The 26,345-nt window shown below is 42.6% G+C and overlaps 1 protein-coding gene across 1 annotated transcript in view; it reads left to right on the plus strand.

Moving 5' to 3' along the window:
• The window catches only part of LOC109906171 (transcription factor Dp-2), a gene marked incomplete at its 5' end in the record, with an annotated part of 40,163 nt that overhangs the window by 11,665 nt on the left and 2,153 nt on the right, over window positions 1-26,345 (plus strand). The window contains 8 exon segments of the mRNA XM_074933758.1: window positions 10,961-10,993; window positions 17,524-17,690; window positions 18,888-18,920; window positions 18,923-18,981; window positions 19,763-19,831; window positions 20,582-20,733; window positions 25,713-25,933; window positions 26,046-26,073. Coding sequence (XP_074789859.1) covers window positions 10,961-10,993; window positions 17,524-17,690; window positions 18,888-18,920; window positions 18,923-18,981; window positions 19,763-19,831; window positions 20,582-20,733; window positions 25,713-25,764 — 565 coding nt within the window.

The raw sequence follows: 26,345 nt of genomic DNA on the forward strand, positions 1-26,345 counted from the left end.
TAGATGGCCAGAGTGAATTTGCAAACGTAAGAGATGCCAACTGTGTAGCAGTCGTTCAAGTTCTTGCTATCTAACCAAATGACACATGGATCTGTAGCTGTGTAGTCAGTCACTCACCCGCTCCTCCAATGACATGACGTTTTCTTAGCAGCTAGCTATCTAGCTAATGTTAGGCTTCGTGTTTTTAGCTTGCAACATAAATAGATATGCTAGCCATTTAGCCCTTCTTTGTTACCTCCCTGACCAAGGCCCTTCTCCCCCGATTGCTCAGTTTGGCCAGACGGCCAGGTCGAGGAAGAGTCTTGGTGATTCAAAACTTCTTCTATTTAAGAATGATGTACTCTTGGGGACATTCAATGCTGCAGAAATTTGTTGGTACCCTTCCCCAGATCTGTGGCTCGACACAATCCTGTCTCGGCGATCTATGGACAATTCCTTCAACCTCATGGCTTGTTTTTTTTTCTCTGACATGCACTGTCAACTGTGGGACCTTATATAGATGGGGCTGTGCCTTTTCAAATCATGTCCAACAGATTGAATTTACCACAGGTGGACTCCAATCAAGTTGTAGAAACATCTCAAGGATGATGAATGGAAACAGGATGCACCTGAGCTCAGTTTCGAGTCTGAATAGTTAAGTAAATCAGTTGTTTATTTTTCATGTTTAATACATTTGCACACAAAAAAAGTTTTATTTTGTCATTATGGGGTATTGTGTGTAGATGGATTAAATGTAATTTAGTCTATTTTTAAATAAGACTGTAACGTAACAAAATGTGTAAAAAGTAAAGGGGTGCTGACCTGTTGCACCCTCGACAATTACTGTGATTATTATTATTTGACCCTGCTGGTCATCTATGAACATTTGAACATCTTGGCCATGTTCTGTTATAATCTCCACCCGGCACAGCCAGAAGAGAACTGGCCACCCCTCATAGCCTGGTCCCTCTCTAGGTTTCTTCCTAGGTTCTGGCCTTTCTAGGGGCTTTTTCCTAGCCACCGTGCTTCTGCAACTGCATTGCTTGCTGTTTGGGGTTTTAGGCAGGGTTTCTGTACAGCACTTTGAAATAACAGCTGATGTAAGAAGGGCTTTATGAATACATTTAATTTTATTTGGTCAACACACACCAACATGGCTGTGAAGTTGGCATGACAATGCCTCTCTTCCATCACTCCGATGTGTGCAGTACTGGAGCATCATGGCTAAAACTAACATTGGCCATTAGCTTCTGCCCCCCCCCCCTCCACACACACACATTCCAATGGACATTTACTGTATATATATCATCACAGTTGTAATTATGTACAGTGCCTTCAGAAAGTATTCATGCCCCTTGACTTGATCCACATTTTGTTGTTAGACTGAATAAAAAATTGAATAAAAATGTTTCTCACCCGTCTGTACACTACCCATAATGACAAAAATAAAAACATGTTTTTAGAAGTTTTTGCAAATTTACTGAAAATTCATTACAGGTATCTCATTTATGTAAGTATTCACACCCCTCAGTCAATACTTTTGAAGCACCTTTGGCAACTGTGTGGGTCTTTCTGGGTAAGCCTCTAAGATAGTGGTCACCAACTGGTCGACCGCGATTTTCTAGGCTTATCTAGTTGATCAGCAAACATTTCTGTAGAAAAGAATTATGCGGTGCGACTCGAGTTTTGCCATCAGTGGGAGGACGGTGTCCCCTCACTCTGGTCAATCTTGCCAGAGGAAAGGAGAGAGCAGGGACGGGCCCTATGCTTCTCTCTCCCTCCCTCAGCTGAGACTAACCATCACATGCAGATACCAACAGTCCAGTAAAATAAAAAATGTAAGCCTATGCAACATTACTGAAAACAGTAGGAATGACGTTTGCGCAGTACACCTAATATGTTTATCACAGCATATTGGCTATATGCTTGGCCTTCCAATATTGTTCTTCTCAGATCATATTATACTTCAACTTGAGCTTTGATAAAATAGATCAGGCACAGCTGAGCTAAATTGAAATATTTATCTTTTTAAGTCATAAAAATAAATAATTATATATATATACAGAGGGCTTTTTGCTTTTTGACTGTGAAAGTGATCTTGACCACTGCTCTAAGAGCTTCCCACACTTGGATTGTGCAACATTTGTCCATTATTCATAAAACAAATCTTCAAGCTCTGTCAAATTGGTTGTTGATTATGGCTAGACAACCATTTCCTGATCTTGCCATAGATTTAAGTCAAAACTAACTCGGCCACATTCACTGTTTTCTTGGTAAGCAGCTCCAGTGTAGATTTGGCCTTGTGTTTTAGGTTATTGTCCTGCTGAAAGGTGACTTAATCTCCCAGGGTCTGGTGGAAAGCAGACTTAACCGGGTTTTCCTGTAGGAAAACTCCATTCCATACATTTTTTTATCCTGAGCTCCATTCCATAAATTTTTTTATCCTGAAAACTCCCTAGTCATTAACAATTACAACATACTCATGACATGATGCAGTCACTACTATGCTTGAAAATATGAAGAGTGGTTCTCAGTAATGTGTTGTATTGGATTTGCTCCCAACAACGCTTTGTATTCAGCAGAAAAAATGTATTGCTTGGCCATATTTTTTACAGTATTACTTTAGTGCCTTGTTGCAAACAGGATGCACATTTTGGAATATTTGTATTCTGTACAAATCAAATCAAATCAAATTTATTTATATAGCCCTTCGTACATCAGCTGATATCTCAAAGTGCTGTACAGAAACCCAGCCTAAAACCCCAAACAGCAAGCAATGCAGGTGTAGAAGCACGGTGGCTAGGAAAAACTCCCTAGAAAGGCCAATACCTAGGAAGAAACCTAGAGAGGAACCAGGCTATGTGGGGTGGCCAGTCCTCTTCTGGCTGTGCCGGGTGGAGATTATAACAGAACATGGCCAAGATGTTCAAATGTTCATAAATGACCAGCATGGTCGAATAATAATAAGGCAGAACAGTTGAAACTGGAGCAGCAGCACAGTCAGGTGGAAGTTGAAACTGGAGCAGCAGCATGGCCAGGTGGACTGGGGACAGCAAGGAGTCATCATGTCAGGTAGTCCTGGGGCATGGTCCTAGGGCTCAGGTCAGTTGAAACTGGAACAGCAGCATGGCCAGGTGGACTGGGGACAGCAAGGAGTCATCATGTCAGGTAGTCCTGGGGCATGGTCCTAGGGCTCAGGTCCTCCGAGAGAGAGAGAGAGAAAGAGAGAAGGAGAGAATTAGAGAACGCACACTTAGATTCACACAGGACACCGAATAGGACAGGAGAAGTACTCCAGATATAACAAACTGACCCCAGCCCCCCGACACATAAACTACTGCAGCATAAATACTGGAGGCTGAGACAGGAGGGGTCAGGAGACACTGTGGCCCCATCCGAGGACACCCCCGGACAGGGCCAAACAGGAAGGATATAACCCCACCCACTTTGCCATAGCACAGCCCCCACACCACTAGAGGGATATCTTCAACCACCAACTTACCATCCTGAGACAAGGCTGAGTATAGCCCACAAAGATCTCCGCCACGGCACAACCCAAGGGGGGGGGGGGGGCGCCAAACCAGACAGGATGACCACAACAGTGGTACAGGCTTCCTTCTTTTGACTCTGTCAATAAGCTTAGTATTGTGGAATAACTACAATGTTGTTGTTCCTTCATCAGTTTTCTTCTATGACAGCCAATAAACTCTATCTATTTTAAAGTCACTTTTGGCCTCATGGTGAAATCCCTGAGCGGTTTCCTTCCTCTCTGGCAACTGAGTTAAGAAGGGTGCCTGTATCTTTGTAGTGATACACCATCCAACGTGTAATTAATAACTTCACCATGCTCAAACGGATATTCAATATCTGTCTTTTTTTATTTTTTTTATTTTACCCCCCTAACAATATGTGTCCTTCGAGGCATTGGAAAACCTCCTAGGTCTTTGTGGATGAATCTGTGTTTAAAATTTGCTGCTCGACTGAGGGAGCTTACAAATAATTGTATGTGTGAGGTACAGAGATTAGGTAGTCATTAAATATAATTTTAAACACTATTATTGCACACAGTGAGTCCATGCAACTTATTATGTGACCCGTTAATAAATATAATATAAATATATATAATTATAATAGGGATAGCTCCCTTTTTTTCAATTTCCGCCTAAAATGACAATTCCAAATCTAACTTCACGTAACTCAGGCCCTGAAGCAAGGATATGTATATTCTTGGTACCATTTGAAAGGAAACACTTAGAAGTTTGTGGAAATATGAATTGAATGTAGTAGAATATGACACAATAGATCTGGTAGAAGAAAATACAAAGAAAAAAACGTTTTTTTTCTCGTTTTTTTTCTCATTTTTTCTACTACCATCTTTGAAATGCAACAGAAAGGTCCCACTTCCAGCCATCACTCTGGTTCTAATTCCGATGGTGTCCACAAGATGGCAGCAGTGTATGTGCAAAGTTTCAGATGGAAAACATAAAGTATGCGCGAACGACATGACATTTTGTGTGAAGTCACCCAGGTACATTTGGGCAAATCGTGAAGGACACATTTGCATTCATATTACATTTTTCTGCAAGAATATTGTCAAATCTGTGTACTTGGACTTTGATTTTGCTTTTCCAGTATTAGTAGTCATATTATAAGTTCAACATTTGCAAAACAACCAGTTTTCATAACTCTGAATGTTCTTATAATTTTTGTCCAAAAGGAAAAGGCATGCTGTCGAAAAAAGGTTAGCAGCTACATTTTGTGGCAGATACAGGATTTCCGTAAAGCCCAGCTCATTGGCTGGAGAGCTAGCTTTGTTTGATCCTGATTGGTGTTTATTTGACAAATTTAGAGTCGATCAAATGAAGACTGCCCGCGTCATCGGCGTGCCATGAAGGCGTCGTTCTCTGACGAAATTTGGTGTCCTATAGGATATACTAAACCCTTAATAATATAGTGAAGTCTGGTTACATTCTAGGATCTCCAAGGAATACATATGAATGTGATTTGACTGGTTGAAACATGGTTTAGGGTTAGATTTTCACAGATTCCTTTCTTTGCAAATTGAACGAGTGGAAATACAAAATCGATCGTGCATGCTATATGGACCTTTTTAGGATTTGAAAAAGGATTTTATCTAACAAAACGACACTTCATGTTATCTCTGGGGCCCTTTTGATGATAAATCAGAGAAAGATTTCAGAATGTAAGTGCACATTGCACTTTCAGAGGTGCATTTATCAAACCTATTGCGGTGAAAAAGTGTTTTGTTGTTAGGCGCTCTCCTCAAATAATAGCATGGCATTTTTTCTCAGTAATAGCTACGGTAAATTGGACAGTGCAGTTATATTAACAATAATTTAAGCTTTCAGCAGATATAAGACACTTATGTATCGACATTTGTTGCTTCTCTAAAATCTGCGATCGTGACACAAGGCGCTGCATGATTTACAACTGTCCCATTGACCGGACGCCGATCCCTATGCACATTTTTACTCCTGAACTTATTTAGACTAGCCATAACAAAGGGGTTGAATACTTATTGACTCAACACATTTAAACTTTAAACTTTTAATTAATTTGTAAAAAATGTATAATAAAAATAAAATTCCACTTTGACACATTGTATTGTGTGTTGGCCAGTGACACAAAATCTCAATTTAATCCATTTTAAATTCCGGTTGTAACACCACAAAATGTGGAAAAGGTCTAGGGGTGTGAATACATTCTGAAGACAATGCATATATTATAATTCATATTATTATTATTCATATAATTTAAATCACACCTACACTATTAAAATGTAACTAATTTCACTGTACACTGCAATTACATCTGTGACCCTGTGCATGTGACTAAATAAAACTACAATCTAGACTGTTTCATCTGCTACCGCATGGCAAGACTGGAACCAACAGGACCTTGAATAGCTTCTACCACCAAGCCATAAGACTGCTAAATAGTTTAACTATCTGTATTGACCCTTTCTGCACTAACTTTTTTTATTCATCACTTATGCTTCTGCTTCTGTTAATTATCTATCCTGTTATCGTTACTCATTATATATTTAGAATTACTTTTATTATTACGTGGTATTCATTTTCTGTTATTTCTCTCTGCATTGTTGGGAAGGGCCCATAAGTAAGCATTTCACTGTTAGTCTACGCCTGTTGTTTACGAAGCATGTGACAAATAACATTTGATTTGATTGGAGGAAACAAGGAGTCCCCTGGACTGTGATAGGTTGATAGCGGCATGGCAACACTACAGTGTGATAATTTCAATGTGTGCAATTAGCATACAAGTGTGTGATTGAGTTAAGCGTTTAGGCTAGTAAATTGGCTTTTTTCTAATCGTTCGGCTATAATGTTATGTTCACAGAAATACAGCCACTGCTGCAGGTTTTTTTCTTCATGAAAGAAAGCCCTCTGTTGGGATTCTGTCAATTTTGTTAAAACTTCTTTCGGCTAGGGGGCGGTATTTTGACATCCGAATGAAAAGCATGCCCAAAGTAAACTGCCTGCTACTCAGGACCAGAAGCTAGGATATACATAAAATTGGTAGATTTGGATAGAAAACACTCAAGTTTCTAACACTGTTAAAATAATGTCTGTGAGTATAACAGACCTGAAATGGCAGGCGAAACCCCTGAGGACAAACCATCCCAAAAGAAAGAATTCATCCTACCACTGATTTCAATGGCTGGCACTTTTATAATAGGGAAATTGTGCCCGATTGCAGTTCCTAGGGCTTCCATTAGATGTCAACAGTCTTTAGAAATAGTTTCAGGAAGGTTTTTGGAAAAATGAGCCAGAAATTGTAGTTTTTCTAGGTGGCTCCCATTTTGGCTGAAGTGTTTCCAATCGTGTGAATGAAAGCGCGTTCTTTGCTATTTTTCTCCAGTAAAGACAATAACGATTCTCCGTCTTACATGTTATCATTTATTTGCGTATTAGGGTACCTAAGGTTTGATTATAAAGATGGATTGACTTGTTTTGGATAAGTTTATTGCTAACGTTTGGGATTAATTTTGTATGCATTTTGAGGAGGGAAACCGAGCGGATTAGTGTAAAATAATCGCCAGCTAAACTGAGTTTTTTTAATATAAAGGACATTATCGAACAAAAGGACCATTTGTAATGTAACTGGGACCTTTTGGAGTGCCAGAAAATCACAGAAAATCTTCAAAGGTAAGGCATATATTATATCGCTCTTTCTGACTTTCGTGTCGCAACTCCCTGGTTGAAAATGATTTGTTATGCATTTGTGTGCTGGGCGCTGTCCTCAGATAATCGCATGGTTTGCTTTCGCCGTAAAAGCCTTTTTGAAATCTGACACGGCGCCTGGATTAACATGTTTGGATGAAAAACATACCCAAATGAAACTGCCTATTTCTCAGGCCCAGAATCTATAATATGCAAATAATTGTCAGATTGGGATAGAAAACACTCTAAAGTTTCCAAAATATTGTCTGTGAGTATAACAGAACTGATATTGCAGGCAAAAACCTTAGGAAAATCAACCTGGAAGTGCTGTTTTTCCTGAAAGCTCTCTGTTCCATTGCTTGCCTTCGCTCCATTTAAAGGGATATCAACCAGATTCCTTTTCCTATGGCTTCCACATGTTGTGAACAGTCTTTAGACATAGTTTCAGGCTTTTATTTAGAAAAATGAGCGAGAAAGATCACATCGCGTCATTGTATGGATGGGTGCCAGCAGCGTTTTGTATGCGCAACAGTTTGGAGCAGACATTTTCTCTCTCTCTCCTATTGAAGAAGGTACAGTCCAGTTGAAATATTATCGATTTATATATTGTAAAATTAACCCGAGGATTGATTATAAAAAAATGTTGACATGTTTCTACGAACTTTACGGATACTATTTGGAATTTTCGTCTGCCCCGGTCGTGACCGTGCAGCCTGTGGATTTCTGAACATTAACGCGCCAACCAAATGGAGGTATTTTGGATATAAAAATTATCTTTATGGAACAAAAGGAACATATATTGTGTAACTGGGAGTCTCGTAAGTGCAAACATCCGAAGATCATCAAAGGTAAGCAGATTCGTTTTATTGCTTTTCTGACTTTCGTGACCAATCTACTTGGTTGCTAGCTGTTTGTAATGTTTTGTCTGCTGAGAGAGATGTCCTTACATAAACGCTTGGTATACTTTCGGCGAAAAGCTTTTTTGAAATCTGACATGACAGGTGGATTGTCACGGTCGTCCTCCTCTTCATCTGAAGAGGAGAGGCGAGAAGGATCGGAGGACCAATATGCAGCGTGATATGTGTTCATGTTGAATGTTTAATTAAAGAAAGAACTGAACACTGAAACACTATACAAAAATAGTAAACAAAATAACAACCGTGACGCTAATGTGAGCTGCGCTGAAACAAGCCATCAACATAGACAATCACCCACAAACAAACAGTGCAACCCAGGCTACCTAAGTATGATTCTCAATCAGAGACAACTAATGACACCTGCCTCTGATTGAGAACCATACTAGGCCGAAACATAGAAATAGCGCACCAAATCATAGAAAAACAAACATAGAGACTGCCCACCCAACTCACGCCCTGACCATACTAAATAAATACAAAACAAAGGAAATAAAGGTCAGAACGTGACATGGATTAACAACAAGCTAAGCTGTGTTTTGCTATATTGCACTTGTGATTTCATAAAAAAGAAATATTTTTTGTAATTTAATTTGAATTTGGCGCTCTGCAATTCAGCGGATATTGACACAAATGATCCGGGATGGGATGGGTGCATCAAGAAGTTAAGCTTTATTTTGATGTATTGCACAGTTTAATATTTATATTCATTTTAATTTGGCGCCCTGCAATTTCACCGGAGGTTTTTGAAATGGGACGCTAGCGTCCCACTGATGCGCAAGAAGTTTTAAGAGTCAGGTCGATGATCAAAGGTGTATTCACCATGTACCAAACAAAGTATATGCGCCGAATGTCTGAATTTGTCCAATAACAAGTTCTCGTTTTCTGTTACAAAGTGTTACGGTGTGTAACACTTTGCAGCATACGGTGTGTGCTAATGAATACACCCAGATCCCCCATCCTCTTGCATCTGTGAAAGCCAGTGTTTTGTGGTGAAAAAAAGGCCTGGCTGGGAGGAGAAGGAATAGCGTGTGGCGGACTGCAGACTGACTGTAGCGTGTTATAATTAGCTGGGGGTATTATTAGCATTCTGCTGCATCCTGCTGATCTTGTCTTTTTCTTTTTTGTTGGGCTCCAGCTTTGAGACACTTCTGCATAGTAGGCCTCTCAAATACTACACCCAACCTGATCCTGCTCAGTCACCACCCACAACTTGGCACAGAATCTGTTCTCAATGACTCACCTGGGCGGCATTCATTAGGGCGTCAATTGGAAGATGTTCTGAAATTGAAAAACAAAAATGAGCGCATCATATTGGATGAGTTCAGGTTGCCCTTCCCTTTTTTTCATTTTGGTGCCTAATGAACAGGACCCTTGATACCATTATTATTTGTATTACCTTGCATCCGTTCAATCGTGTCCGTTGCATTTTGCTACGGTGTGCCCAAATGAACACAACCCTGTGATCTGATGAATCCCTCTGATGTTTCTTATTTTGTGTTTGTGTAGATCATCAGCAAGGCACAGAGTTTTGTACACAGGGAATATTCTAATAGGTAGCTCATTTACACATACGCCCACCATGGTATCCCAGGGACCCACGTAGAATGCCAACAAGTGGGCCCAAGGGTGAGCTGCTACACACACGCATTTTTTTTTTTTAATTGCTCAAGTACACTTGTTGCTTGTTTGCTCAAGTGTGCACACACACACACCACTGCCCTGCTTTGTTCCACATTATAATCATATTTTATGGTTGTTGTAAAGTGGTCTTGTCTTTGCTGATCTGTTTCCAGAACATGGACAGAATTTAAGGAGGATCCATTGTATTTATTTTTTATTAGCTAACATCACGTTTTGTTTTTAATTGCCAGGGCCAAGAAACAAACACATGATTTAATTTACTTTTCTGACAGCTGGGTTGATTCTGCTATTCTGACAAGTAGTGTTGTTAACACACACACACACACACACACACACACACACACACACACACACACACACACACACACACACACACACACACACACACACACACACACACACACACACACACACACACACAAAATATATTTTAGATTATTCAAAGTAGCCACTCTTTGCCTTGATGACAGCGTTGCACACTCTTTGCATCCTCTCAAACAGCTTCATGAGGAATGCTTATCACACAGTCATCATTCCATATGTGTTATTTCATAGTTTTGATGTCTTCACTATTATTCTGTAATGTAATAGTAAAAAAGAAGAAGATGAAACGAAGAAGAAGATGAATGACTGGTACTGTATATAGAAGATTATAAACTGGGTGGTTTGAACCCTGAATGCTGATTGGCTGACAGCCATGGTATATCAGACTGTATACCACGGGTATGACAAAACATGTATTCTTATTGCTAATAATAATTACGTTGGTAACCAGTTTATAATAGCAGTAAAGCACCTTGGGGGTTTGTGGTATATGGCTTATACACCACGACGCATTGCATTGTGCCTAAGAACAGCCCTTAGCTGTGATATAGTGGCCATATGCCACACCTCCACTGGCCTTATTGCTAAATAAATAAATGAAAGGAACAATGCAGGAGGATTATCCAGTTAAACAAATCGCAGATGGAGACTGAGTGAGATAGAGGGAGAAGGAGCTTTGGCGAAAGAGAAATAATTTCGGTCATTCTCTCATAGCATCTCACTGAGCTGCAGCATCTCATTATTTCCTAAGCAAACCAGTTCATTAGGCAATGGAATGGGTTGTAATCTAGGAGAACAGACTACTGACTGACACACACTTAACATAGTTATTGAATTCATGTTAAACAGTACACACACTGCTTCAAACTAACAATTTCTCTGTAATCTGTGTTGCAGGGATGGGCTGTGCTCAGGAGGCTCTTCATTCAGGTAACTGCAAGACTCAGCAAAATGTAGATGGAGGTGATGTGCATGCCTGTGTCGGAAGGGTGGGGGCTGCTTAAGAGCTCAGCTGCATTCTGTGGCATTTTCTTTTTTGGTAGTCCAATTTGCATCAGTCTGACACACACAGTCTGTCTTTGCGTTGTTAGTAACTTATTTTTTCAATGATTTTGTTCATAATATTGCTGCTACCGTCTCTTATGACCGAAAATAACTTCTAGACTGCGATTACTCACCACGGACTGGCAGAATCCTTTATCCTTTTTTTTTCCTTTAATAAGTCTGACGTGAATGATATACTTCTTTCCCGGGAACAGGCCCATATTCCTGACATTTGAGTGAAGGCGGAGAGAAAGGAGCCAGCAGGCGGGCTACCGTCTGAGAATTCATAGGCGATCGAATAAATCACCACTTCCTTCCACTTCCAAAATAAATTTGATGACCTATGCGGAAGATTAAACTACCAACGGGACATTCAAAACTGTAATATCATAGGCTTCACAGAGTCGTGGCTGAACGACGACGTTATCAACATACAGCTGGCTGGTTAAACGCTGTATCGGCAGGATAGAACAGCGGCGTCTTGTAAGACAAGGGGCAGTGGACTATGTATTTTTGTAAATAACAGCTGTTGCACGATATCTAAGGAAGTCTCAAGGTTTTGATCGCCTGAGGTAGAGTATCATGATAAGCTGTAGACTACATTATCTATCTAGAGAGTTTTCATCTGTATTTTTCGTAGTTGTCTACATACCACCATAAACTGATGCTGGCACTAAGACCGCATTCAATCAGCTGTATTCCACCATAAGCAAACAGGAAAATGGTTACCCAGAGGCCGGGGACTTTAATGCAGGGAAACTTAAATCCGTCTAACCAAATTTCTGTCAGCATGTTAAATGTGCAACCAGAGGGGAAAAAACTCGGAACCACCTTTACTCCACACACAGAGACGCATACAAAGCTCTCACTCGCCCTCCATTTGGCAAATCTGACCATAATTCTATCCTCCTGATTCCTATTTACAAGCAAAAATTAAAGCAGGAAGTACCAGTGACTCGATCAATAAAAAAGTGGTCAGATGAAGCAGATGCTAAGCTACAGGACTTTTTTGCTAGCACAGACTGGAATGTGTTCTGGGATTCCTCTGATGTCATTGAGGAGTACACCGCATCAGTCATTGGCTTCATCAATGAGTGCATCGATGACGTTGTCCCCACAGTGACCGTACGTACATACCCCAACCAGAAGCCATGGATTACAGGTAACATCCGCACTGACCTAAAGGCTTGACCTGCCACTTTCAAGGAGCGGGAAGCTTATAAGAAATTCCGCCATGCCCTCCAACAAACCATCAAACAGACATAGCGTCAATACAGGACTAAGATCGAATCATACTACACTACTCTGACGCTCGTCAGATGTGGCAGGGCTTGCAAACCGTTACAGACTACAAGGGTAAGCACAGCCGAGAGCTGTGTGGACACGAGCCTACCAGGTGAGCTAAACTACTTCTATGCTCGCTTTGAGGCAAATAACACTGAAACATGCATGAGGGCACAAGCTGTTCCGGAAGACTGTGTGATCACAACATTCACAAGGCCGCAGGGCCAGACGGATTACCAGGACGTGTACTGCGAGCACAGGCTGACCAACTGGCAAGTGTCTTCACTGATATTCTCAACATCTCCTTGTCCAAGTCTGTAAGACCAACATTTTTTAAGCAGACCACCATAGTCCCTGTGCCAAAGAACACTAAAATAACATGCCTAAATGACTGCAGACCCGTAGCACTCACGTCTGTAGCCATTAAGTGCTTTGAAAGGCTGGTCATGGCTCACATCAACACCATTATCCCAGAAACCCTAGACCCACTCCAATTTTCATACTGACCTAACAGATCCACAGAGAATGCAATCTCTATTGCACTCCACACTGCCCTTTCCCACCTGGACAAAAGGAACACCTATGTGAGAATGTCATTCATTGACTACAGCTCAGCGTTCAACACCAGCCATAGTGCCCTCAAAGCTCATCAATAAGCTAAGGACCCTGGGACTAAACACCTCCCTCTGCAACTGGATCCTGGACTTTCTGACGGGCCGCCCAGAGGTGGTAAGAGAAGGTAACAACACATCTGCCAAGCTGATACTCAACACAGGGGTCCCTCAGGGTGCGTGCTCAGTCCCCTCCTGTACTCCCTCTTCACTCATGACTGCACGGCCAGGCACGACTCCTACACCATCATTTAAGTTTGCCGATGACACAACAGTGGTAGGCATGATCACCGACAACAATGAGAGAGCCTATCGGGAGGAGGTCAGAGACCTGGCGGGGTGGTGCCAGGATAACAACCTCTCCCTCAACGTGATCAAGACAAAGGAGATGATTGTGAACTACAGGAAAAAGAGGACTGAGCACATCCCCATTCTCATCGACAGGGCTGTAGTGAAGCAGGTTGAGAGCTTCAAGTTCCTTGGTGTTCACATCATCAACAAACTAACATGACTCAAGCACACCAAGACAGTTGTGAAGAGGGCACGACAAAACCTACTCCCCCTCAGGAAACTGAAAACATTTGGCATGGGTCCTCAGATCCTCAAAAGGTTCTACAGCTGCACCGTCGAGAGCATTCTGACTGGTTGCATCACTGCCTGGTATGGCAACTGCTCAGCCTCCGACCGCAAGGAACTACAGAGGGTAGTGTGTATAGCCCAGTACATCACTGGGCACAAGCTTCCTGCCATCCAGGACCTCTATACCAGGTGGTGTCAGAGGAAGGCCCTAAAAATGTTCAGCCTCCAGCCACCCTAGTCACCCTAGTTCTCTCTGCTACCACACGGCAAGCGGTACCGGACTGCCAAGTCTATGTCCAAGAGGCTTCTAAAAAGCTTTTACCCCCAAGCCTAAGACTCATCTAATCAAATGGCCACCCAGACTATTTGCATTCCCCCCCTTTGCACCGCTGCGACTCTGGTATCATCTATGCATAGCCACTTTAATAACTCTACCTACAGGTACATATTGCCTCGACAGGCCAGTGCCCCCGCGCATTGACTCTGTACTGGTACAGCCCCCTGTATGTCGTCTAATCAAATTTGATAACGAAATTAAGGGAGAAGTTGAAACATCGTGTTGAATGACTGGACCAGACAATGTTTTGGACACAGGCTGCACCTTGCAATCGTCAGGCTACTTGTTACCTGTTTTTAAGGCCTGATTGGGCCAACTTCTACATAATTACACAATCATAAGCTTCCTATTCCATCTGCATCCTATGCCTGCCTGAAAAAATAATTAACCTAGGTACAAATCTGTCGTTCTGCCCCTGAACAGGCAGTTAACCCACTGTTCCTAGGCCGCCATTGAAAATAAGAATTTGTTCTTAACTGACTTGCCTGGTTAAATAAAGGTACAATTAAAATTTAATTTAAGAACTCATAATTGTAAAATAGGAAATAGGAACTCATGTTATTAATTAATTAATAAGTGCTGCGCTTATAGCACACTATATTTTGATGATCATGTTCAAAATGTTTGTTTGTTAATACGAAGGTGTAATGTAGCCTGTAACATTGTTGGAAAATATTTGTTTATTTTGATTTGTATTCAGTTAGCTAGCTACAGAATGTGTTCATTCATATGAGCTATTTGTAGAATTGATGTCCCTGGTAGTTGTTTTAACCATGTCTGATGGAATTACCATATTTTTTACCCTAGTGTTCAAAAATTCATGATCTAAATTTCAATATCTGGCCAAAAAATGCTATGAGATATTTGGTCCAAATTGTGCAGCCCTAGAGTGTGTGTGGAAATGGTTCTTTGAGCAAGATGCACTCAAATTTTAAAGGCATGTGAGAGTCTGTGTGTTCTGCATGCCATGTTCTCAGCAGTGAATAATTAATTCATCACATAGTAAGACCTATGAGACCAAACCCTCTCTCTCCCTCCCTCCATTTCTACCTCACTCCTTCTACTATCTTTTCAAACTCACATCTCACTCCCTCTGGTACTCGCTCTTTCTCACTTACACTGCGCAAGACTGAGATTTCTCTCCATGTTTGGTCTTCGTAAGCTCAGATCTCTGGTCTGTTTTCCTCTCTCTGTTCTGTCCATCTCTTCTGTCGTTTATGCTTTATTCTTCCCTCTCCCCACTCACAAGCACCAGGTGAGAGGAGCTCTTCTCGGGGCCAAGCCCCCCCCCCCCTCTGCACACTCTCTGGCGGATGTGTTGGCTCTGAGATGTGCTGTTCAGTGAAAGGTCATCCCTCTCCCCTCCTCCCCCACTGATCCACGCTGCAGACACACTGCCAAGAAACACTCTTCAGACTCCCACTACAGCTCCGGCCGTGGTGCAGAGCGGCAGCTCTGTTGCTAAGGAGAAAAAGTGCCTCTGTTGTTTCTGTGTAACTGAGTGTGTTGTTTCTTCCTCACACCGACCTGTTATGGCACATTCACCACCAGCCTGTTTCTCGTCTTCACTCTCTCTCTCCCCTCTAGCTGGGGTTCTGGAACTAATTTGTCCTGACAACTGGAACCCTAAGCTTCCACCACGCTGCGCCTTATCCATCGCCACTTCCTACCTCATACACTACACACACACACACAGTCGTCCCCTCTGCATGTGTGTGTGTGCTCCACAGAGAGCAAGTTATGTAACGAGCGGCTCTGAAGTTGTCTCCTACTCTCTACTGTACTAGGTGTTAGAGTGAACTGCGCTGTGTGGGAGAGGGTGCATATGTAATTGAGGGTGCATATGTTTGTGTAGTGCAAGGATGGGGAATGTTTGTCAGTGGACACTTGATTGCTCACTCATTTGGCTGCATGTGTGGGTCTGTCTTTACATGTCTACTTAATATTCTCCCTGTCCACTCTGTTCTCTCGTTCTTTGTTCCTTTCTTTCACTGTTCTCTTTCTCTCACACACAAATGCACTCATGCATATTCACATTCTTTTTTTCCCCCTCTCCATGCCCCACTACCCCCCCTCTCGGTTTCTCTTGGTGCGTAAATCACAGAGAATGAGCCCCTGAATGAGCAAGTGATTGTATTACTGCTGTGTGGGCGGCGCATCACATGTAGCCTAACGGTTCATAACAGATCATTTTCTCTTGTTTGTATTCACGTTCGCCCAAAGTTCCCTTGTTTCTGCTGATTTGAGAATTAGATTGTTGTACTGTTTGTGTGTGTGATCCTCGTGAAATTATGAACAGTGCTTCAGCTACATGTTTAGGCGGTGACTCGTAATAAAAATCGAGAATCCCTCTCCTCCATTCCCCTCTCCCTGGGGGTAGCCCTACAGGGAGCTAGAAGAACCATGTTACACTGGAGCCATTGTGAGAAGGAGGAAATATGTGCCTGCAACACAGCAAATGGAAGAGGATTTGTGTGGCAGCGTGCCGTGACTCCAGCATTCGACAATGCTTTGATTTTTGTACTGTTCTGAATGGCCGGTGATATGATCACAAATACACACTGCATTATCTCAATGGAAAGAACTAGTTAGCAGCAAGATGCGTGTGTGTGGTAATGCGGGGAGTCTGATTGATATGTGATTCCCAGAGACAGACAAACACACACACATTCCCAATAATTGAGATTCAGCCTTCAAAACTGCACTCATCTGATAAATTCTCTAGGAGTGTAGAGGGGTAGAAAATGCTGCTCCAACCACAACCATGGTTGCATCTCAAATGGCACCCTATTCCCTACATTGTGCACTACTTTTGACCAGAACATTGTGGGATAGTGCACTATATAGGGAATAGAGTGCCATTTGGGAGTCACCCCATTACTATAGTCTATACCCAATAGTGCTATTACCCTTCAGCCTTTAGGACAGTTTCAAATACACTGATATTGGTGAGTTTAAATATTAGGAGTACGCATCAACACATTTGCTCCGCATGTGTACTGAGTATAAAGGCATACACTATTTTGAAGCATCAATGAGTGGTGCGTCTAAATGAGAGCACGTCACATGATTCTGTGACCGCACATTGAAGGCGAGTTTCAAAGCGTTAGCGGGTGCACTATCTATGGTCTTCACATACATGCCAAACTCCATCATGCTTATGTTAATGTTTCATGGTTTTCACAAGTGTGCTCTTGCTTGTGCCATTGTTGGAGAGAAACTCATCGTTTTACATTAGTTTTGAATTATTGTATACGTTGTATTGTCTGATCCACTGAGTCCATTGAGTGTTATATCGTTTAGATTTTTATGAGCCTATGTGTGTGAGGTGATGTTTGACAAATAAGTGTATAGGTGGAGGTGTGTGTGTGTGTGTGTGTGTGTGTGTGTGTGTGTGTGTGTGTGTGTGTGTGTGTGTGTGTGTGTGTGTGTGTGTGTGTGTGTGTGTGTGTGTGTGTGTGTGTGTGTGTTGGTTAGCATTTCACTGTACTGTTTGCACCAACTATATCCTGTGCATGTGACAAATAAACTATTATTTGATCTGTGTAACAGCTATCCCTAATCATGAATGTGTCGGTTGCTTCTTTGTGATCTCTCCACCACAGCAATCAGCTGAAGAAGGGCGATAAGAACGGGAAGGGCCTGAGTCATTTCTCCATGAAGGTGTGTGCGAAGGTGCAGAAGAAAGGCAACACTTCCTACAACGAGGTCGCCGACGATCTGGTGGCTGAGTTCACCCACTCCACCACCGTCATGACCACAGACTCGGTGAGTCCGTAAATAATATGATAGTTGAGTAGACGCTTTCATCCAAAACCCCTTACGGTTGACAGTGACACAGTCAGTATATGCGGCCAATGCAGGAATCAAACCAACAACCCTGGGTAGTGTTCATTAGGCACCAAACAGAAGAAAACGGGATGAAACAGGGAGGGACTACCTGGAGAAAACGGTGCTTGTCTTTCAGTTATATTTTCCATTGCATGCCCTAATGAACACAACCCTGGTGTTGCCAGCACCGTGGTCCTCTAACCCATTGTGCCAGTAGAATGATAAAGTATTGTAGGGGGTTGTTGAGAGGATCTAGCCAGGTGGCCAGATTTCTGACTATACTTTAGCCAATGCCTCTAATGTCCCCTTTCATGTATAAATAAAGAACAAACCGATCTGGCCAATCTGGCCAACAGGCTACTCAACACGTGGTTCTTTTTATTCTTCTTGTTTATTTGCAATGTACATTTTTCTTCTTGTTTGTGAGAAAATTGTTGTACTCAGGACACCATTGGGAATGAGACCCTGGTCTCATTGGGCTACACTGAATAAATAAAAGTTCATACAAAATAAAATATGTCCAATTTGACATTAGAGCAAAACAGCGATGCATTTTTTTCTGCAGCTAAATGTTAGATACGTTTGTTTTTCCATTCATAAGCTGTTCAAGATAAGCAATTAACGAATGACAGATTTGAAGTCATAGAGGATTTGGAATGTTGATTATGTTGCAAACTGTTCCCTTGCATCCCAAAGCATTGTGTTGGAGGAGTCCGACTGAAAGTTTGGCTGTTTTAATTGTGGGGAGGGGGCCAACCTCTGAATACTTTCCGGTATTAATAATGACATGGCCCCATAAAATAGCTTGGCCCCAGCCCTAATCTGCTTACTTCCTGTGGAATGTTAAAAAGTATCATTAATTAAAAACAGATTAACCATGAAGGCTAGCAGTCAGTGCACCTCTGGAGGGGTAGTGGGTAGTCCTGGCCAGGGGGACACACCATGGAGCAGCTACTAATGAGGTGACCCTTGACCCCCCCCCCCCCCCCAGACAAGCATAGAATCATAACCTCTTCTCTGCTATTCTCTGTTTCGTTGCTCGCTCTTAATGTTTTGTCTCTTTTCTTTACTCACTTCTCTTTTACATCTCTTTTATTTCCTCACTCTTCTCTCTCTCTCCCCCTCCCTCCCCGGCAAGTGTATGACCAGAAGAACATCCGTAGGCGCGTGTATGTATGATCCGCTGGAGTGGCCTGCCCACCAACTCAGCCCAGGAGTGTCAAAACCTGGAGGTGATCTTACACACATACACACACATTTTAAACCAGCAGAGTTCTCTCTGGGAGCTGAAAGTGAGCCTTGACAGCTACTCCATGACATCTGTCACTGTCACCTCAGGAAAAGAGGGACAGGTGGACAGAGAGAAAGAGGTGAGGGGAGCACAGGAAGAAAAACGAAAGACCCTTTCAGTTCTCATCTGTATCATGTGTCAACTTCCTGCAGAATATAGATCTGTCACGATAAACACACGAACACACACAGTGACCCATTTTGGTGGAGGACTAGGCATAAGGGAGTGGGGAGATGGAGAATAGAGTACTCCCCTACGGCTGGCCTTTTTTGACAGCAGAGGACTTTCACAATCCATCACTACTGCTCTGACAATACAAATAGTAATTGTCTTGCTTTAGTCTGGTTAGTTACTTAAAGAACAACACTAACTGTCTGAGTGGTGGGATATGGGTAGGGTTCTGTTGGAGCACAGCATTGAGGTGGAGTGGAGGTTGGATGGAGGAGGGGCACAGACAGTACACTGACCAGCACCACCGCTGACCATCTACATCTAGTCAATAACTTCCAGACCCTGTCATGAACTTGGCCACCCATTGGAGGCTTCAAGAAGCACTCCAAAATAGCTCCATATGCTGATCTAGCTACTTTTGTATGTTTCTTTTGAAATTGCTTGTTTGTTTTGCTTTACCAGCACTGAGATTCTTTATGTGATATATTACTATTAGACAGTTGTTATACCAGTCCTTTCTAAAATGCTTATTAAACTGTTTCTCTAATCAGGTGGATAAACAGAAACGCCTGAAGAGGATCAGGCAGAAGAGAACTCAACTGGATGAACTCATACTGCAGGTATGGGGCAGTCCCTTGTGTGTGTGAGTGTGTGAGGGAGAGAGGGGAAAGTCAGATGCCTTGGTCGTGAGTGATGAGCTAGGAAGCTGTCCATCTATAAATCCATTGAAAAAAAACAGCTTATCGTTAGCATCTCAATAGCATATGAAAGGGAACTTTTGTATGACCCCTTGAAGTTCCCAAGGGGGCCAAAGGGTGTGGATGTGGGTGTGGTTGGAGTTCTCTTGATTGATTTACTTCTCCCTGTGAAAAAGACTTGGCGATGACCGAAATGTATTCGCAGTCTGTTTCTTGAAATGTACCGCACCACGGATAGTTGTCATTCATTGCATCTCCGATTAATGGTGTGTTGTGGCTACATTTTGCTCTGCCCTAATGAAGGTTACTCACTCTAAAGCTAGTTTTAAGCTTCAGTCTAAGCTCCTATTCCTCTGAGGGTTTCCCTCAGAATAGATTTAGCCATGCTATACTAGGGCTCGTGGCCCCATGCCCATGTATGATGTAGTTCCACTCATGAACCATCAACCTTCAGAGATTGAAAATGTGTATGTGAGGATAAATGTTATTGAAAAATGTATTGATAAGATTAGCTGTAGTTGTAGTAACGATGTATTTAAAACTGTGTGGATAGGTGTGTTCGAAAGTTTGCACTTTAGGACCAATGGAAGATTGATGGAACACCGTAGGCAGGCGAACTAAATCAAATGCACCTAAAATAGTTCTAAACATTGCTCGTCTCTCCTCTAACAGAAAATCTCTTTCAAGAACCTAGTGCAGAGAAACAAAGCCAGTGAGGCTTCCTCCCTGGCCCTTCCCCCTTCCAGCTCTGTCATCCAGCTCCCCTTCATCTTCCTCAACACAGACGTACGCACCGTCATCGACTGCTCCACCTCCAGCGACAAGTACGTGTCACCGCAATGTCTTCACCCTCATGCCTATTGCAAAGATGACTCCAGATCACTTATTACTGAATCGCTTATCCAAATGCCCCAGTAGTATAACACACATGCTCATTGCGCCTTTATCATAAATATGCCAAAACTTCTCCTACAGAGCTAAGAGTAAATTCAGTTAGGATCACAAGGTTTTACCGTGATTAAAATATAAGCGATTTATACGGATGGCTACCACAGTAATCCCCCGACTCTCTGTAGGTAGCCAGGACAAACATACATTGCTAAAAAAAATCAAGGGAACACTAAAATAACACATCCTAGATCTGAATGAATGAAATATTCTTATTAAATACTTTTTTCTTTACATAGTTGAATGTGCTGACAACAAATCACACAAAAATGATCAATGGAAATCAAATTTATCAACCCATGGAGGTCTGGATTTGGAGTCACGCTCAAAATTAAAGTGGAAAACCACACTACAGGCTGATCCAACTTTGATGTAATGTCCTTAATTAAAACAAGTCAAAATGAGGCTCAGTAGTGTGTGTGGCCTCCACGTGCCTTTATGACCTCCCTACAAAGCTTGTGCATGCTCCTGATGAGGTGGCGGATGGTCTCCTGAGGGATCTCCTCCCAGACCTGGACTAAAGCATCCACCAACTCCTGGACAGTCTGTGGTGCAACATGGCGTTGGTGGATGGAGCGAGACATGATGTTCCAGATGTGCTCAATTGGATTCAGGTCTGGGGAACGGGTGGGCCAGTCCATAGCATCAATGCTTACCTCTTGCAGGAACTGCTGACACACTCCAGCCACATGAGGTCTAGCATTGTCTTGCATTAAGAGGAACCCAGGGCCAACCGCACCAGCATATGGTCTCACAAGGGGTCTGAGGATCTCATCTCGGTACCTAATGGCAGTCAACCTACCTCTGGCGAGCACATGGAGGGCTGTGCGGCCCCCCAAAGAAATGCCACCCCACACCATGACTGACCCACCGCCAAACCGGTCATGCTGGAGGATGTTGCAGGCAGCAGAATATTCTCCACGGCGTCTCCAGACTCTGTGAAGAGCACAGTGCGCCAGTGGCGAATTTGCCAATCTTGGTGTTCTCTGGCAAATGCCAAACGTCCTGCACGGTGTTGGGCTGTAAGCACAACCCTCACCTGTGGACGTCTGGCCCTCATACCACCCTCATTCTCTTTTTGTGAATTTTACCCCTTTTTCTCCCCAATTTCGTGGTATCCAATTGTTTTAGTAGCTACTATCTTGTCTCATCGCTACAACTCCCGTACGGGCTCGGGAGAGACGAAGGTTGAAAGTCATGCGTCCTCCGATACATAACCCAACCAAGCCGCACTGCTTCTTAACACAGCGCCATTCCAACCCGGAAGCCAACTGCACCAATGTGTTGGAGGAAACACAGCGCACCTGGCAACCTTGGTTAGCGCGCACTACGCCCGGCCCGCCACAGGAGTTGCTGGTGCGCGATGAGACAAGGATTTCCCTACCGCCCAAACTCTCCCTAACCCGGACAACGCTGGGCCAATTGTGCGTCGCCCCACAGACCTCCCGGTCGCGGCCTGTTATGACAGAGCCTGGGCACGAACCCAGAGTCTCTGGTGGCGCAGCTGGTGCTGCAGTACAGCGCCCTTAACCACTGCACCACCCGGGAGGCCATGGAGTCTGTTTCTGACAGTTTGAGCAGACACATGCACATTTGTGGCCTGCTGGAGGTCATTTTGCAGGACTCTGGCAGTGCTCCTCCTGCTCCTCCTTGCACAAAGGCGGAGGTAGTGGTCCTGCTGCTGGGTTGTTGCCCTCCTACGGCCTCCTCCACGTCTCCTGATGTACTGGCCTGTCTCCTGGTAGCGCCGCCATGCTCTGGACACTACGCTGAGAGACACAGCAAACCTTCTTGCCACAGCTCGCATTGATGTACCATCCTGGATGAGCTGCATTACCTGAGCCACTTGTGTGGATCTGTCTCATGCTACCACTAGAGTGAAAGCACCGCCAGCATTCAAAAGTGACCAAAACATCAGCCAGGAAGGTTAGGAACTGAGAAGTGGTCTGTGGAACCACCTGCAGAACCACTCTTTTATTGTGGGTGTCTTGCTAATTGCCTATAATTTCCACCTGTTGTCTATTCCATTTGCACAACAGCATGTGAAATTTATTGTGAATCAGTGTTGCTTCCTAAGTGGACAGTTTGATTTCACAGAAGTGTGATTGACTTGGAGTTACATTGTGTTGTTTAATTGTTCCCTTTATTTTTTTGAGCAGTGTATATTTTCACGATTTCACTAATATCATAAAAATCAATAAGTCATAGCATGTTTTTGTTCTCATTTCAGTAGTTTTTACCTGAAAGTAGAATCCTGTTGAAAAATAATATTAAAAGTACCATTTATATTCTTAAAACATAGTTAGAAAATTGCTGCTTCCTGTTGTAATAGCTTTTGATTCATGGCCAAGTGTCAAAACACTGGTTTTATATAAATAAATAAATAATCAACATGCTAAAATAAGTCGTTATATTTTGAAGACCAATACATAAGTTACTCCCTACACACACGTGTTCACACACTTGTTCACACTACTTGTATTTTACTAAATTAGTAACTTATAAAGTGACCGCTTTACCAAGCGGTACTCGACTGGAATTGATTAGCTTCACACTCAACACGGGAAACTGTTAAGCGTGAAAAACCCAGCAGCATTATTGCAGTTCTTGACTCAAACCGGTGCGCCTGGCACCTACAACCATACCCCGTTCAAAGGGACTTCATTATTTTGTTTGGCCCATTCACCCTCTGAATGGCACGCATACACAATCCATGTCTCAATTGTTTCCTCCCCTTCATCTACACTGATTGAAGTGGATTTAACAAGTAGCATCAATAAGGGATCATAGCGCTTACCTAGTCAGTCTATGTCATGGAAAAAGCAGATGTTCATGTTTTGTACACTGTGTATACAGAGCATTCGGACATTCGGAAAGTATTCAGACCCCTTCACTTTTTTCCACATTTTGTTACGTAACAGCCTTATTCTGAAATTGATTAAATTGTTTTTTCCCTTCATCAATCTACACACAATACCCCATAGTGACAAAGCAAAAACTTTTGTATAAAAAAAAAAAAATGGAAATATCACATTTACATAAGTATTCAGACCATTTACTCAGTACTTTGGCAGCGATTAAAGCCTCGAGTCTTGGGTATGACGCTACAAGCTTGGCACACCTGTATTTGGGAAGTTTCTCCCATTGTTCTCAGCAGATCCTGTCAAGCTCTGTCATGTTGGATAGGGAGCGACTTGTCCCAAAGCCACTCCTGCGTTGTCTTGGCTTAGGGTCGTTGTTCTGTTGGAAGGTCAACCTTCGCCCCAGTCTGAGTTCCTGAGCGCTCTGGAGCAGTTTTTCATCAAGTATCTCTCTGTACTTTGCTCCGTTCATCTTTCCCTCGATCCTGACTAGTCTCCAAGTCTCTACCACTGAAAAACATTCCCACAGCATGATGTTGCCACCACCATGCTTCACCGTAGAGATGGTGCAAGGTTTCCTCCAGATGTGTGGCTTGGCATTCAGGCCAAAGCTTTCAATCTTGGTTTCATCAGACCAAAGAATCTTGTTGTCATGTGCCTTTTACAGAGGAGTGGCTTCCGTCTGGCCACTACCATAAAGGCCTGATTGGTGGAGTGCTGCAGAGATGGTTGTCCTTCTGGAAGGTCTCCCATCTCCACAAAGGTACTCTGGAGCTCTGTCAGAGAGACCGGGGGTCTCCTCCCTGACCAAGGCCCTTCTCCTCCGATTGCTCAGTTTGGTCGGATAGCCAGCTCTAGGAAGAGTCTTGGTGGTTCCAAACTTCTTCCATTTAAGACTGATGGAGGCCACTGTGTTCTTGGGGACCTTCAATGCTGCATACATTTTTTGGTACCCATCCTTAGATCTGTGCTTCAACACAATCCTGTCTCGGAGCTCTGGGGATAAGTCTTTCGACCTCAGACATGCACTTTCAACTGTGGGACCTTATATGGACAGGTGTGTGCCTTTACAAATCAATTGAATTTACTACAGGTGGAAACATCTCAAGGGTGATCAATGGAAACAGGATGAACCTGAGCAAAATGTCAAGTCTCAAAGCAAAAGGTCTGAATACTTATGTAAATAAGGTATTTCTGTTTTTTATTATTTTTTAAATATTTGCTCAAATTTCAAAAACTTGTTTTCGCCTTGTGGGCTGTTTGTGTAGATTGAGGAAAACTTTTTTTTACATTTTAGAATAAGGGTGTAACGTAACAAAATGTGGAAAAAGTCAAGGAAGGGGTCTGAATACTTTCCAATGCACTGTATCTCTGAGAAAATTATTTTGGTAGATAGCCAAGACGGAAAGGAAACAACACTTTTTTTTCAGGATAATTTGAAAGAAACACCACCATGCTTCACCGTAGAGATGGTGCAAGGTTCCTCCAGACGTGTGGAGTTTCCAAATAGCGACAGGGTTTGGCTTTCATTTTAATGATAGCGTAACCCTCAAATCCATGAATTCATGTCAGGCCAGAGACATTTATGGGAGGAGTGGCCATTTATTTATTATTTTGCCACCGTGGTCTGAAAATGACAGTTGCGTCCCTCTACGGACTGACATGTATGACAAAAAACACTGATATTAATCTGTTTTAAGCAATCAATTTTGTGAGATTGTGATGACTATAAACTTTAATACGAACAATTAACCATTCTGAGGTAAAAAAGTATGTGCATTTCCTGTAATATTGTGTGGTGAAAACTTTAGTCTGTGTAATGTAGCAACATGTTCTGTCCACCATAGACAAATTAGCATAATAAAACAATGAAATATGTCAAAGTAATACAATATTTTAATATATGGTGACAGTAAATGTAGCACACTCACCCATTATTACAATGACATCTATTTCATCCTACTTTAACCAATTTAAAAACACAATTTAACCAGTCACTCTAGACTAGAGCTTCCACATGCTCTGTGCAGCAGGCTGAACATTTGAAGTCCCTACTGTCGATGCGAATTTCAACTTCAACAACACCTTTTGAGATCCACGATGACATAGAAGCGCATGGGGTTGTCCCTGGGCCTGGAGAGTGGGAAGTGCACCGCAGACAATCTCGTCCTGGCCAAGTCCCTCATTCCCAGGTCCCTGGAGATCTACATCATAGGTGAGAGTTGGAAAATGGCGTTCATTGACAAGCATTTTTGACATGTGTGTGCATACGTGTGGAAACAGGCCATTTCTGTCATTTCAATCTGTACTTGTCTCTCCTCCCACAGGCATGGCCAGAGGCACCAGTCAAACAAGGTAGATTACCTCTCATAACTTTTCAATCAAAACTGTAATTTGAACACTATCCACTACCAAATAGGAACACTACACATGAAGAGTGATATTTATATGATCCCTGTGTGGCTCTGTTCAAAAGTAGTGCACTATATAGGGTGCCATTTCGGATGTAGCCAGGAAATGATTATGTTTTTGTGTGACAAATGTTTCGTTGCACACCTTACTGATAACCGAAAATCTCAAGCCATATAGAAAAGCTCAAGCCATATAAATGACTTTAGGTGGCATGA

The sequence above is a fragment of the Oncorhynchus kisutch genome, linkage group LG15 (assembly GCF_002021735.2).
Source record: "Oncorhynchus kisutch isolate 150728-3 linkage group LG15, Okis_V2, whole genome shotgun sequence".
NCBI lineage: Eukaryota > Metazoa > Chordata > Actinopteri > Salmoniformes > Salmonidae > Oncorhynchus > Oncorhynchus kisutch.